Here is a 16,065-nt window from a genome sequence, read left to right as displayed (position 1 = left end):
TTCCTGGGACATTGGAACCGGTTCTGGGGGAGGTGGGACCAGTTCAGACCGGACGGTTTGCACCTGGGCAGGGCTGGAACCGATGTCCTAGGGGGTGTGTTTGCTAGTGCTCTGGGGGAGGGTTTAAACTAAGATGGCAGGGGGTTGGGAACCTGAGCGGGGGACAGAGGAAAGGGAAACAAGGATAAAAGCAAAAGAAAGGAAGGAGAAAAAAAAAGTGGCAGTCAGAGAAATCAACAGTTTAAATCAAACATGGCCACAGTAAATAATAATTCTAATAGGTCTAAGAGCGTTAAAAAAAATAAGCCTGAAGGCTTTGTGTCTTAATGCGAGGAGCATTCGTAATAAGGTGGATGAATTGGCTGCGCAAATAGAGGTAAACGAATATGATTTGGTTGGGATTACGGAAACGTGGCTCAAGGATGGCCAAGGCTGGGAACTCAACATCCAGGGGTATTCGATATTCAGGAAAGATAGGCAAAAAGGAAAGGGAGGTGGGGTAGCATTGCTGGTTAAAGAAGGGATTAACACAATTGTAAGGAAGAATATTAGCTCTGATGATGTGGAATCTGTATGGGTAGAATTGAGAAATACCAAGGGGCAGAAAATGTTAGTGGGAGTGGTATATAGACCTCCAAACAGTAAGGCGGAGGTTGGGGATGGCATTAAAAGGGAAATTAAAGAAGCGTGCAATAAGGGCACAACAGTCATCATGGGTGACTTTAATCTACATATAGATTGGGCTAACCAAATTAGTAACAATACTGTGGAGGAAGAATTCCTGGAGTGTTAACGGGATGGTTTCCTGGACCAATATGCCGAGGAACCAACCAGAGATCAGGCCATCTTAGACTGGGCATTATGTAACGAGAAAGGATTAATTAGCAATCTTGTTGTTTGAGGCCCCTTGGGTCGGAGCGATCATAATATGATCGAATTCTTCATTAAGATGGAGAATGAAGTAGTTGACTCGGAGACTAGGGTCCTAAATTTAAATAAAGGAAACTACGATGGTCTGAGGCGCGAGTTGGGTAGGATTGATTGGGGAATGTCACTCAAAGGGTTGACGGTGGATAGGCAATGGCAAACATTCAAAAACCGCATGGATGAACTACAGAAAATGTTCACCCCAGTTGGGCATAAAAATAAAACACAAAAGGTGACTCAACCGTGGCTAACAAGGGAAATTAGGGATAGCATAAGATCCAAGGAGAGGACATATAAATTGGCCAGAAAAAGCAATAATCCTGAGGATTGGGAGCAATTTAGGATTCAACAAAGGAGGACAAAGGGATTAATTAAGAAGGGGAAAATAGAATATGAGAGTAAGCTTGCAGGGAACATAAAAACTGACTGTAAAAGCTTTTATAGACATGTGAAGAGAAAAAGATTGGTGAAGTCAAGCATAGGTCCCTTGCAGTCAGAATCAGGGGAATTTATAATGGGGAACAAAGAAATGGCAGACCAACTAAATACATATTTTGGTTCTGTCTTCACAAAGGAGGACACAAATAACCTCCCAGAGATGCCGGGGAACATAGGGTCTGATGAAAGGGAGGAACTGAAAGAAATCAGTATTTGTAGGGAAATGGTGTTAGGGAAATTGACGCGATTGAAGGCCGATAAATCCCCAAGGCCTGATAATCTACATCCTAGGGTACTTAAGGAAGTGGCCCTAGAAATAGTAGATGCATTGCTGATCATCTTCCGACATTCGATGGAATCTGGAACAGCTAATGTTACCCCACTATTCAAAAAAGGTGGTAGAGAGAAAACAGGGAATTACAGACCGGTAAGCCTGACATCGGTAGTGGGGAAAATGCTAGAGTCCATTATAAAAGATGTAATAGCAGAGCACTTGGAAAACAGTGACAGGATCGGACAAAGTCAACATGGATTCACAGAAGGTAAATTGTGCTTGACTAATCTACTGGAATTTTTTGAGGATGTAACTGGTAAAATAGATAAGGGAGAACCAGTGGATGTGGTGTATCTGGACTTTCAGAAGGCCTTCGATAAGGTCCCGCATAAGAGATTAGCGTGTAAAGTTAAGGCACATGGGATTGGGGGCAGGGTATTGACTTGGATAGAGAACTGGCTGGCAGACAGAAAGCGAAGAGTTGGAATAAACGGGTCCTTTTCCGAGTGGCAGGCAGTGACTAGTGGGGTACCGCAGGGATCGGTCCTTAGACCCCAGCTATTCACAATATATATTAATCATCTAGACAAGGAAATTAGATGTAATATCTCCAAATTTGCAGACAACACAAAGCTGGGTGGGCGTATGTGCTGTGAGGAGGATGTCGAGAAACTCCAGGATGATTTGGACACGTTGGGTGATTGGGCAGAAACATGGCAGATGCAATATAACGTGGATAAATGTGAGGTTGTCCACTTTGGTGGCAAAAACAGGAAGGCAGATTATTATCTAAATGGCAATAGATTGGGAGAAGGGGAAGTGCAACGAGACCTGGTTGTCCTTGTGCACCAGTCGCTGAAGGTAAGCATGCAGGTGCAGCAGGCGGTTAAGAAGGCAAATGGTATGTTGGTCTTCGTAGCGAGAGGGTTTGAGTACAGGAACAAGGATGTCTTGCTGCAGTTGTACAGGGCCTTGGTGAGACCACATCTTGAGTATTGTGTGCAGTTTTGGTCGCCTTATCTGAGGAAGGATGTTCTTGCCATGGAAGGAGTTCAGCGAAGATTCACCAGGCTGATACCTGGGATGGCAGGAATGACATATGAGGAGAGATTGGGTCGATTGGGCTTGTACTCGCTGGAGTTTAGAAGAATGAGAGGTGATCTCATTGAAACTTATAAAATTCTGACAGGACTGGACAGACTAGATGCAGGAAGGATGTTCCCGATGGTCGAGGAATCCAGAACCAGGGGACACAGTCTAAGGATAAAGGGTAGGCCATTTAGGACAGAAATTAGGAGGAATTTCTTCACCCAGAGAGTGGTGAACCTGTGAAACTCTCTACCACAGAAGGCGGTGGAGGCCAGTTCATTAAATATATTAAGAAGGAGTTGGATATATTTCTTAAGGCTAAAGGGATCAAGGGATATGGGGAGAAAGCAGGGACCGGGTACTGAATTTGGATGATCAGCCATGATGGCATTGAATGGCGGAGCAGGCTCGAGGGGCCAAATGGCCTACTCCTGCTCCTATCTTCTATGTTTCTAACTTTTTCCTGATGTGCTTGTTGGGTATCTAGTGGGTAAGTACCGCAACTTCACGCCCTTCATGTGTTTCAACGCCGGGTCTGTCAGCGAGGCACCGGTGTAGCGAAGCTTGTAGAGGAGCAGGGCATCTCAGACAGCAACTTCCGGATTTCCACATTTAATTGCCCATGTGCGGACTCCGGAAGTTGCTGTCTGATTTACTCCTTAATAACTGTGAGCCTCACCATTATTCCTCCAGTAAAATCCGGACACGTATGTTACAACCAGCAATTATTAACCATGTCATCACTGGTAGCTGGTCAGAATACCTCATCAGTCATGATCATGTCTAGCATAAAAACTGACATTAACTGCAGCTTCTCATCTATTTGCCTCAAATCTTCTGTCGATTAACTAGATATCTTGTTGGTTACCTTATGTTGAGGTGCTAATGTTAGATTCATAGGTATACTGTTAATTTATAGTGAAGAATGTTATTTTCTATAAAATAATAGATAAAATATAAATTTCCCAGTTTGTTTCAGCTGTGCATCTGGTTTATGTTAAATGCTAAATACCATCACACTGGTTTATACAGATGAGGCGAGATTAAAACCACCTGCTTCACATCGCAGTTCTGTCTTTTTGAAGATCCAGAACCACTGAATTCTTCCACTGGAAATTGATCACAAATAGGCGATCAATAGACATCAGACCATTTTGTGCTACAATGACTTTGAAGCAGTAGCTAGCTGAAGGAATGATTTGGGATTGGGGGGAGTTGAAAGGACAGGAATTCTGTGTGAAGAAATCAAATAAAGTATCTAAAAGGGACATGGCAAAATAAGTGTCTGTGCCAAATAGGCAACTTGTACGCTTGGCTATGATGAGTGAAACAAAACTGCCCAGAGATTTGCCAGTGGTCACTGCCATGGAGGCACTGACATCAGAGCCAAAAGTAGCATGTAAAAGAACCATATACAAGAGCAAATATATAATTCGACATCACGTGACTAGAACTAGCACATCACCAGGTTATTTTGTGCTTACTGAGGTCATTTCATATCCTGGCCAATATTTACCCCTCGACCAACATTACTAAAACCGATGACCTGGTTATTATCACTTTGCTGTTTGTGGGAGCTTGCTGTGTGTAAACTGGCTGCTACATTTGCCTACTTTACAACAATGACAACACTTCAAAAGAACTCAGTTGGCTGTGAAGTTGCTTTGGGACATCCTGAGGATACGAAAAGTTCCATATAAGTACAAGTTCTTTTATATATTATTGAAGTTGAACATTAATCTGCCTCTGAATTCAGATTTCTTGGTGAATTTAGTTTCCTTGACTTTAATACACAATGTTATCTTTACAAGCAGGTAATTTTATTTCAAACTCCCTGTTCCAGTGATCTATTTTTGAAACAATCAAAATAGTATTAGTAATAAAATCGATAGCAATATTAAGGTAAAATACTTCAGATGAAAGAGAGGAAAGATTCATACAATGCCTTATACAAGACAGAATTTGTTTTATTGCAGCTCCTAAAATATTTCATGAATATCACAATCACATGTGGCCAACAAGGTTTGAACCTATAGTTCTGACAAAGGGTATCCCCCTGAAATGTTAACCTATCTTTGCTCTTTTCAGATGCTGACAGATTTCCAGCATTTCTTTTGCTGTTCCATTATTTTTGTGTTGACTTCCCAGTATAACCCTTAGATTACTAAATGAGAGTTACAGCCTTTAAAATAAACAAAACCTTTGTTATAGATGTGTAAAAACAAAAGTCCAGACAAAAAACCCTTCTAACTCCCATCAAAATCTCTCTCGGATATGCAATGTGTTTCAGAACAGCGATTGGTGAAACGATGTCGGCAAAACAGAAGAGCAAAGAATTCAGTGAATTTGTGCTGTTTCCCATTCTTGTTATTCTTGTTTGCTGATGGAGGTCAATGGCAGTTAGAGATAGACATCTATGATTGGTTCGCAGTAATACTGTACCACGTGATTTCACAACTGGTTATTTCAGGATTTGTTTTACTGACTGGTAATCAGGAATTGTTGTAAGACTTTGATACATACATATATAAAGACCAATACAATTACAGAAAAAAGGTCATGCACCAGTATTAGTTTAAAACGAGCATCTCTGTCACGTGCCGCTTTATCCGAGGGATTTAGAAATATTCAGGATATATTGAGAATGAAGAAAATGTGATCACATATAGCTGGGTTTCTTCAACTTGAGGTTTCTTTCAATAAATATCTTTCAACAGCATTATAAAGCTGATAATAGCATTCACTGAATTCGCAAGAACATTCTAATATTGTTACTTTTACTTAAATACTTAAATGCTATTCTAGTCTTGCAGTGGTTAGGCCCAGAAATTCAGGTCTCCACGGGTGAGTACGCACGGGGTACTCGCCCGTAGGCCCGATGGAAGTGCCGGTTTCCTGCATGCACTGCGCATGCGCGGGAAACCGGCACTTCCGTTCCTCTGAAAGCAGGAGTTCAGAGGTCGAACGCGTGCGCAGGGGAGTCTGCGCATGCACTTTGAACTTACGTTTTCTTGACAGGTTTTTCCGTGAGGGTAAGTCTTTAGAATTTAGAAATTTAAAAGCGGGCGTAAGGCCTGCTTTTTACAAGGTAAGTGGTCAATTAATTAAAATTAAAACATTTTTTCCACAGGTTTATTATTTTTAAATACTTTAAAGCAAGGTAAGTTTATTTTTAGCCCCGTTAGAATATAAAATTATTTTTTTCAAAAATTTAAATGATTGTTTAAAATAGTTATTTAATGTAATTTATAGTTTATTTAAAAAATGTGATTTAAAAAAATTAAATTATTTGAAGGTTTACTGCTATTTTGGGGCCGTAGTATTTATAAGTCTTGACAGCTCTTCCTGTCAAGACTTATGAATGGAGCATTCCCTGCTCCGATTGGCTGCCCATGGCCCACGTGATCCCAGGGGATGCATCGAACTAACTGCGCCCCTGGGATACGCAAGCACTGCGCGCCGGCATCTGGGCCAGGCCCCAGATCGGAATTCCACGGGGCCCTACAGCTCAACTGCCGGCGCACAAGCTAAGTGCAGGTCGGGGGTTTACACCCGCGTGAAGCCCCCGACCCGAATTTCTGGGCCAAAGGGGTATTTGGTATCTGGTAAGATTAAAATATGCAATGCATTTTAAAAGAGAGTTAATGTTGTTTACACGTTGCTTTTACTGCAGTGGTAGGAGTAAATGTAGTAAATTATTCAGTGTAAGAGAATTTCATCTACACTGTTTCTTTTTTACAAAGTGTAAAGTTCAATGAAGGTCAGTCAACAACAAATGTGAGCTTTAACTCGGTGACTAGAGGAGCTTGTATGAGCTTAGAATCATTGGATGAGAAATTTCATCAGTCACTATTGGACCAAAGATTATTCTTTTTTATTTTTAAAAATCAGTGATGACCCTGTATTTTTAAATAATGTTTCTTTTGAGATAGAGGCCAGAAGAGGTGTATTATATACCCGGCTTTATTACGTTTTTCTATAATTGGTGAATTCCCAATATTTAACTGAAATTTATAGATTAATTAGTCAGAAATATTAAAGTACTAAATTCTTTAAGACATTTTTACAGGAACATTTTGTTCAGAATAGGAAATCTTGGAAATCTTTTTGTTGCTTTTTAAAATTAAACATAATTTATCTATTAACAAAATTTCACTTGGGATTTTGGAATGCATTTGGAAAACTAATACATTCTTTTGAAAGCAGTGTGAAACCCCTTGTGACATTGCAAGGGTTTAGAAAGGGACAGATTTTTCTATGTGTCATGCGCATATCCCAATTATGATTAATTAGGTTGATTTTTTAAGCTGGCACTATTTTAAAAACGCATTAAGTAAACCCTGGGAATCCTATCTGCCATTATGGTGCAATGCACAAATAATTATAACTTATTAGCTATATCAGGAGCTTTAAATGTACTTGTGACGTTTTGCTAAACTGTATATTGAAGATTGTTAATTTATCCTTTGTTCAAAATGTATTCCTGTGATTAAATGATTTTACTGGAATATAGATAAAGCTGTACTAATCAAGCTACGGAAGATTTCAGCACTGCAGTGTTTAGAATTTTTAAATGTAGGGTACAGTGATTATACAGAACGTAAAAACATAAAAAATAGGAGCAGGAGTAGGCCATTCGGCCCATCGAACCTGCTCCGCCATTCAATAAGATCATGGCTGATCTTCTACCTCATCTCCACTTTCCTGCACGATTCCCTTAATATCCAAAAATCCATCGATCTCTGTCTTAAATATACTCAACGACTGAGCCTCCACAGCCCTCTGGGATAGAGAATTCCAAAGATTCACCACCCTCTGAGGGAAGAAGTTTCTCCTCATCTCAGTCCTAAATGGCTGACCCCTAATCCTGAGACTGTGTCCCCTGGTTCTAGACTCCCCAGCCAGGGGAAACATCCTCCCTGCATCTACCCTGTCAAGCCCTGCAAGAATTTTGTATGTTTCAATGAGATCACCTCTCATTCGTCTAAACTCTAGAGAATATAGGCCGAGTCTACTCAATCTCTCCTCATAGGACAATCCCCCCACCCCAGGAACCAGTCTGGTGAACCTTTGTTGCACTCCCTCTATGACAAGTACATCCTTCCTTAGTTAGGTAAGGAGACCAAAAGTGTACACAGTACTCCAGAACTCACCAGACATTGTCATTAAGCCAAAAAGAGTACTTTTTTCCTTAATTTTTGTGCAAATTCTAAGAGAATTGTCATTCCTAGTCAAATACTGCATTTTTGGATTAATCTTCTGCCAATCATCTGTCATTCCTGTACTACTTCTAATATGACTAAGGATAGGACAGACACTACCCAACCATTGTGTTTTGTTATTATTATAAATAGAATAATTGGTATCTGAGAGTTGAGTTACACACATGCTTTCCCCCAGGGTTTTTCTTTTTCAGTCGATAACCTAAGTAGTAAGTTTGTTTTATTTTATACTCTTGCTGTTTTTGAATGGAGTCCAGGTTGTTAGGTAGAGGGAGTGTGACATTGGTCCAAAGGCATTTGTGATTATTTTTATGTTCAACCTGAAAAATACTCTCATCACAGAACCTGTTGTGAGGCTGTTTTGAGGTGGTTTATTAGTTTTTTTTCCCTACTGCTTGTTAGATAGTTTGAACAAATAAAGCCATCCATTGCAGATCATTTTCCAATCACCTAATCTGAGTTCAAGGAATATAAAATGAAGTTTAAAGTAAGTATGCTTTGCTCACCACAATTTACACTTGTTATGCAATTTATTTATGTTGATTAGCCCACAGCGTGTCACCTAGGAATTGCAACTTCACAGAACTAGCTATTCCATATATGGACATAACAGAACACACTCATTGTTTATACACTAAGCAGCTTTCCTCTCTTTATTTTGCCCTGAAAATATTTCTCTGGTAATCACACTGTCCTCAGCGAATAGAAAGTCCAAACTAGCCAATTGAAACCATCAGTGCTGTCAGAACCATGACAGCAAACCATTCATTCTTCTCATTGCTTTAAGGAAATACAAGGGAGTCCAAATTCTGCAGTTTTAGCAGTGCTCTCCTGACGATGGGAGGTGATAGTTATCCAGGGTGCAAACCTGATGTTACTGGGACTTTTTTTTTTAAGTTAAATTATCCCACTGGGTAAGTGTAGTATTCGACAGCGACCCAAACATGTCTTCACTATTTACAGCACTTGCATGAGAAAATGACAAAGCAACATCACAAAGCAGCTTTATCTGATTTTTCAGGGTATCCTTAAACTACTGAAATGGTCTTTTAAATTTTTAAAAAAAAGTTGAATCCTACTGCAAGAGTTTAAAAATAAAATATTGTCACTGATAGACACAGCATATGATAAATGCCTCCACCGTGTCCCTTCTGACTCAGCTGGTTAGTGTCGTTTGTGGTTCTTTATCAAATGACTTCAACATATTCTGTGTTTCAGGAGTTAATGTGTAAGCATTTCAGCTTTAAGTTTTGTGTCCTCATTGGAGATAATATGAGAAAAGGAGCTTCTTCAACCACTGTGGATAGTGCAAGCATACTGCAAAGTAAATATTCAGAATGGCAAAGAGCACGAGACTGAGTAAATATCCTTTAAACTTGCAATGAAAGTGGTATCTGTGATGCATTGAAACGTCAGTGTGATCTGTCCTTTCACAAAGCCACACGTACCTTAGCAATGCTACCTGGCAATAATGTGCATTTTTACCAAATCACTCGCAGGTCCTCCTTTGCCTTTGAAAATATCAACAGTAAAATTAAAACATTTCCTGGAAAGGTTGAAGTAAGTTAAAATTACAAAAATGCTGACCTTTCTCAGGACCATTACAGTGTAAATAATAAACTCAATGGGCATTGTGACGATGCCGTTGCGTTCCATGTTAAAAAAAGAAAGACTTGCATTTATATAGCGCCTTTCATGACCACCGGACGTCTCAAAGCGCTTTACAATCAATGAAGTACATTTTGAAGTGGAGTCACTGTTGTAAAGTGGGAAGCGCGGCAGCCAATTTGCGCACAACAAGGTCCCACAAACAGCAATGTGATAATGACCAGATAATCTGTTTTTTGTTATGTTGGTTGAGGGATAAATATTGGCCAGGACACCAGGGATAACTCCGGTCAGTCAAGGTAGCAGCTGTGGATGAAGATCCCTTCACTTTAGTCCCAGTGAAGAACTCCTTGTAGAATATTTTAATCTGGCCACAAATATCTGTTAGTTTGGAGAACTGCATAGTGCAAAAAACTGCCACTGGAATAAAATATAAAATTGATGGCACCAGCAATCGAATGTAGGACAAATGATAGGGGCTATGTGAAATGTGCTGATCACCTGCATGAATAACCCACCCTCCTCCCCTCCTGCCATCGGCTCGTGAGCAGCAGCCCGCCCCTTCCCCCAGTGAGTGTGACCCCGCTCCCCCACAGTGAGCGTGACCCTGGCTCCCTCAGTGAGCATGACCCTGGCTCCCAGCAGTGAGCGTGACCCTGGCTCCCCCCTCCCCAGTGAGTGTGGCCCTGGCTCTCCAACCATGGAGCTTGAATCAGAAGCTGCTAGTGCCTCTTCCAGTCTCTGACCCAGAAGCAATTCAGCCTCAACTTGATCCGAAAGTCTACCTGTAATGTTTTTGTCCCCACATGAGAAAAAATACACCCTTGCCCCCACCTCCCCCACAAAGACGGAATTGTGCCCAGCTCCTTCTCCTCCTAACCTGCCCCCCTCCTCTTCCTTCTCTCCTGACTCCCTTTCTCCGTCCCCTTCTCAATGCACCTCGCCCATTGCCATCTCCCTCCCTCCTCTTTCCTATTTCTCCCCCTGCCCCCCCTTATTAATTTGTAGAGATGTCCTGTTTAGGGAAATTGTCCAGAATAAATGATCAATCCCATCTATGAGTCTCTTACTGTGTTTTATGCCGTGTTTTATACTCGAGATCAAGTACAGCATGTGTCAGGTGCTATGCTGGCTACTACACAGGAATTAATTCTTAGCAAATAAAATATATTTTATGGTTTAAAGTACCTTCATGAATTTTAAAAAAGAATTTAAAATACCTAAATTCATGCCAGGTGGCCATAGAGAAAACATGTCAGAATGACCCAATCAGTGTCCTTGTGAATTTACTGTATTTTTATGTTCTGTGGTCAGTTACCCCAATCCCAACTGCACCCCACCCCTTTTACACATATATGCACACACTGCAATCCAGTAGGATTACAAAGGCAACTTCTTTTTTTGAATTAAAAGCAAACCAGATATATTTTCCTCAACACATTTCACTTTCAAGCATTGCATAATTCTTAGTGATCAATTAAAAGAAAACCAGAATAATATGATAGCCTTCTTACATCTGTTACATTACTTAGGCAGTCAATGATAATTGCAAAGAGTGTCAAGTATATAAATATAAATAGTACAACTTGTGTGGAAAAAAAATCTTGTTAACACATTATTTTCAGGAACAAAGAACAAATTACTGTAATGTGGACGTACCCTGGAGACAGCAGTAACATACTTTATTGATCTGACAACTGAGGATGAATAGCACTTGAAAGATGAAGTGTTATTGCAAATCACGTCATTAAGAAGATCATTAAACCATGAATAGTTCAATAAGATATGTACAGCAAGCCCAACAGAAAGTGGACTTATTTTCATTCTCTTTTTTTTGTTATGTTTTGGACTCTGACACAGACCATATCAAAGTGATGATGTCATTCATCATCGCACTGACGCCTTTTACTAGAAACTGATGAGTGTTGCTTGTGAACTGTTATAGGGAGAGTGAGCAGGTATATAGCAATTGTGGTCATGTTAATGATGAACGCGAGACTTAATGAAATTCCTTTCTCCATCTATAAGTCATTACCAGGAGTGACTGTTGTGAAGGGTATTAGAAATAGAATGTAACCCCAAGACAGAGTGTCACATGGAATTAGTCATAGTGTAGTCTGAAACTTCGAACTGCTGCTTTCTGATGTTATTTACTTAAGACTGTTGCCCTCTGGAGGTGATTTGAGAAATAGAATTTTATTTTGGTATCTTAACGTCTAGTTTAATGTTGATCTATTTATGTAAAAAGCAGTGTTTGTATTATATTTGCCTTTTAACTTTATTTTAAAGTTCAGGGATAACTTTTGTTGGTTTAGTAGAGTTGAAAATCTAATAATTTTTTGCACTAAAAGGAGGAAAGCTTTAGAAGGTTGAGGGGTGATTTAATTGAAGTGTTTAAAATGTTAAAAATATTCGAGAGGGTAGATACAGAGAATATTTTTCCCCTGGTGGGAGAGTCCAGCACAAGGGGGCACAGTCTTAAAGTTAGAGCCAGGCCATTCAAGAGTGAAATCAGGAAGCACTTCTTCACACAAAGGGAATTCTGTCCTCCAAAAGGCTGTGGATTCTGGGGGTCAATTAAAATTTTCAAGATTGAGATCGACATTTTTATTAAGTAAGGGTATTAAGGGGTATGGATCAAAGGCAAGAAAATGGAGCTGAGGTGCAGATCAGCCATGATCAAATTGAATGGCGGAACAGGCCGGAGGGGCTGAATGGCCTACTACTGTACCTATGTTGCTATCTTGTCAGAAACTAAACATCTTTTCCTATTATATAATGTTCAAATCCTATGTGTGTATGTATTATACATACATATATCTATAGTTTTTTTATATCGATTGGAGATGGACACTAACATTGTCTAGTTTTCCCCATTTTAATATCCAGCATTGTACTGGTGTACTGAGCCATATTCCATATCCTTGTTGAAAATAACCAATCCACTTTGAATCCTGTACACTTTGTTCATAAACCATTAGTCCATATACTGCAGATCATGTAACAAGTGCTTATCTAATAATTCACAAACTTCCAGTTTGTCAATTTAGTTTCAGTTCAAAAGGCTAATAGAAAAAGTTTGACATTATACTGTTTTTCCCATTTAAGTGTTCAATGAGATTACGACAGTAGGGAATGGATTTAGTTTTCCTTCGCTAGGTTTGTGCTGCCCTAGTTTCTCATTGTTTTCCTCTTCTCTTGGGGTCTCACCAGGGCTTGATGCTGTGCTAGTTAAAGAACTGTTGAGGAAAAACAGGATAAATTGTCTTCCGAAAAGAGAAGATTTAAAGTTGTTGAGGCTCATAGATTTCCTTAGAATATGAAGTTCTCTCTACACTTTGTGAATAAATATAAAATATACTTTGATCCTCATGGTGCACAAATTTGAATATGAAAAGCTCATATGAAATGCCTTCAGTTTGTGGCTACTATGATTTTCTACATGATTGATCTGATTGGAATGGAAACTTCGATAATTTATATACAAGGAAATACTTTGCTGTTTGACGAGATGCAGTCCGTCTTTAACCACATGATCAATTCCTTCAGATATCTGCAGATACATTAATCCAAGCGAACAAAAACAGCCCAATCTTGTGCTAGAAGCACTTCTAATTTCACAAAAGCAATGTCCACTTTGTAATTATATAATATCCTTCACAGTTCGTATGAAAGACACTAGTTAAATCCAAATCTAAAGTTTGGTAAAGTTCCTAATGAGTAGTAGAGCACTGTAAGGCAACCAACTCTTAAACTTTATTACACGAATATACACAACTGCAAATTTACATTACTAACCATTTATAATATATTAAGCTTATGTTTGTTGTCAACTTTTTCTGTTATAAATTCTAATGCCCCATTTATAATGGAAACTGCATATGTAAACGTGTCATGCTGTAATTACACCCTCCCACCAGTAGTGGCACTGCTGCACTTCAGTTTTGCATCTCCCAGTTCCTCAGGCTGCACTGCAGAAAATTCTGATGTTCCAACCAACTCTACTATGCTTCTCAAATTGCTGTAAGTTTTGCTATTTAACTATAAATAATAATATGAAATCAAAATATTGGCAAAATTAGGCTAGAGCATACAACTATAAAATGGGATCTGAATTAACTCTGCATGCCTTTAAAAAAAAAACTTACCTTTCGTTGACGGCCGCTGAAGCATCGTGACCGGGCAAAGCCCAATGCTTGCCCTGCTCATCACTGACCAAGCTAGCAAAGGGGGGCCTGAAACAAATGTTAAGCCCCTCATTTACATATGTAAGGTGCCTAATGCCTGTTTTAGGCAGCCACCAGGAACGCCTGGAAAATGGCCTAGCCCAATTTCAGGTCTGATATGTTTCAGACATCCTTGGGCCACAGGACCTTGGTTCCTAAAATTGGTCTTCATAGCCCATAAAACAGGATACACTTTCTATGAGGGATGTTGTGTTTTATTAAAGGGAAAGCTTTGAGATCCTTCCCTGAGGTGGTGAAGTTAGAAATACTAGAGGATTGTTAGAAGATATCTTGTTCAACTCAAGTAAGATGACCCACTGATGTGGGGAAGCATGGAGTGTTCTTTACTTTATATAATTATGCAAAGATAAGTTGTACTGATTGAACTAAGTGCATCTGATCATAACATTTGCTTTGTATGTTTACTCGCTGTGAAATAAAGCACTTTAATGAATCGTATAGAGCCATTCCTCAGTCTGAGAAGGTATCTACGGCAGACCCGAATGTGAATAATGGAACTTCCATTCTGCAAAAGTTATTGGAGAACAGAATTAAGATTTGTTCCAACGTAATTTTACATGCTGGTAAAATTAATGTGGGATTTTTTTGTGGCTCTATCATTATTTGGTTTGATTAAATTTTAGCAGAATCCTTGGAAGTGTTAGAGGGCTCATGCAATTGATACCATTTTTTAAAAAGTAATTAGATAACTTGTAACGGGATATTGTTGCTGCATTTAAAATGTACTAAAACCTGACCACATAGAATGAAGTATGCCTCAGTGGCTGGCTACTGTCTTTAATATCTGGCTCACTGGAAACACGAGAACTGAAATCCCTAGGGAACTTGTAAAAGATGAGGTGGTAGTATAGATTTAAGTAATTACGATCTAGGCTAATTTGGGGACAGAAAATGCAATTCTTTTGGCCTGCATTTTGTTTTTCATGATATATAGGGCGTTAGCAGTGTTGATGGCAGTGGTAGGACATAAAGTGTCTACACATTGTACTTCAGTCGTTGTCTAATTATTAGCCTGAGACAGGCTGTTGCATTGGATTGAATTAAGTGATTTGCAAAATGTACTGCTTCAATGCGTTCTCTTTTATATTGCAGCTTCCTTGTGCTTCCCGTTTAATAGAAGCAATGCTGGAAAAGATGGCAGAGATAGAGAAACTAACCGAAGAGTATGCCTTGCTCTCTAAAGAAGTAAGATGACAGCCTTGTGTCATTTCTTAGACAAATGACAATCTTCCGTGGCTGATAGGTTACAAACAGAACCTAATCCCAGCGTGTTAATAAAACTTACATAGTCTTTGTAATGTTCTACACTATCTCATCGTGTGATTATATAACAACAATTATTATAAAATAAACGGAAAAGAAATTGAAACATTTTTCATTAGAGTATGTATTTTTTTCCACTAAAATGCAGAGACCCATAATATAATATAACACAATCAATCACTTACATCCCCAAATCTCTGCTAAAATCATTACTTACATTTGGCATCTATAATAACTATAGAATACTTTGAGTAATTTTTTGATGAACCTTAAACTTTTACTGTTTCATACATTGCTGCGCTGCGTTTACCTGAAGAAATTAAATTGTTGATCTGTTCAATAAATGTAATATTTTAAACATTCATTATTTGTAAATAGTGTGTTTATTTATAAATTAAATCAAATTAAGGTGTGGTTGACAAATATTTTACCATAGATTTTAATTACAAAACTTTACAGTGTCTTTATGTACATTTTACAAGGGATGTGTAAGATTTTATTATTGATATAAATTATTTTGTTATTCATTTTGCTATAATAAAACATGAGTTTAATATGCTTTGCAGTATTTAATAAAGTTTTACATTAAATGTTTTCTGTCTTTTTTAATCCTTTCATACAAAAGTTTAAATTTGTTAAGACTGAAAGGGCTAAAAATTGAGTAGCGCCCCAAATGAGGCGCTAACTTCGCCGGGAGCGCCCCTGAAAAATTAGCGCCCCCGCGCTGGAAATTGAGTGGTTGCGCCCCAAGAGGGAAGTGGGGCGCTACTGGAAGCGCCCTGCATCCCTCTTGGGGCGCTGTGAGTCAATATTGCGGCATTATGTGCCGCAGCGCCACACGCGGTATTGCAGGGGAGGGGCCTTGTGCAGCGCGACCTGGGGCCCAGCTGGGCCCCCGGGGATCGGGAGTGCAGGCAAAAGAGCCCGGCACCCAAGAGAAGTGCCGGGCTCTTGGAGCACAGCCGGCACTCCGCGGGGGGGGGGTTCAGGAGGCCGG

The 16,065-nt window shown here is 39.5% G+C and overlaps 1 protein-coding gene across 1 annotated transcript in view; it reads left to right on the top strand.

The window, feature by feature from the left end:
• Positions 1-15,662, top strand: part of cntln (centlein, centrosomal protein) — a 477,268-nt gene extending 461,606 nt beyond the window's left edge. The window contains exons 28-30 of the mRNA XM_085991655.1: positions 5,678-5,708; positions 11,514-11,516; positions 14,898-15,662. Of these exons, the coding sequence (XP_085847781.1) occupies positions 5,678-5,708; positions 11,514-11,516; positions 14,898-14,999 (136 nt within the window). The 3' untranslated portion in view covers positions 15,000-15,662. The remainder of the gene's footprint in view (positions 1-5,677; positions 5,709-11,513; positions 11,517-14,897) is intronic.
• The last annotated feature ends 403 nt before the right edge of the window (positions 15,663-16,065 follow it).

This window comes from Somniosus microcephalus, chromosome 1 (assembly GCF_052327205.1).
Source record: "Somniosus microcephalus isolate GS21.2 chromosome 1, FLI_Smic_1.0, whole genome shotgun sequence".
Classification (NCBI taxonomy): Eukaryota; Metazoa; Chordata; class Chondrichthyes; order Squaliformes; family Somniosidae; genus Somniosus; species Somniosus microcephalus.
Note: the sequence above shows the minus strand (reverse complement) of the source record. Positions and strands in the feature narration are given on the sequence as shown.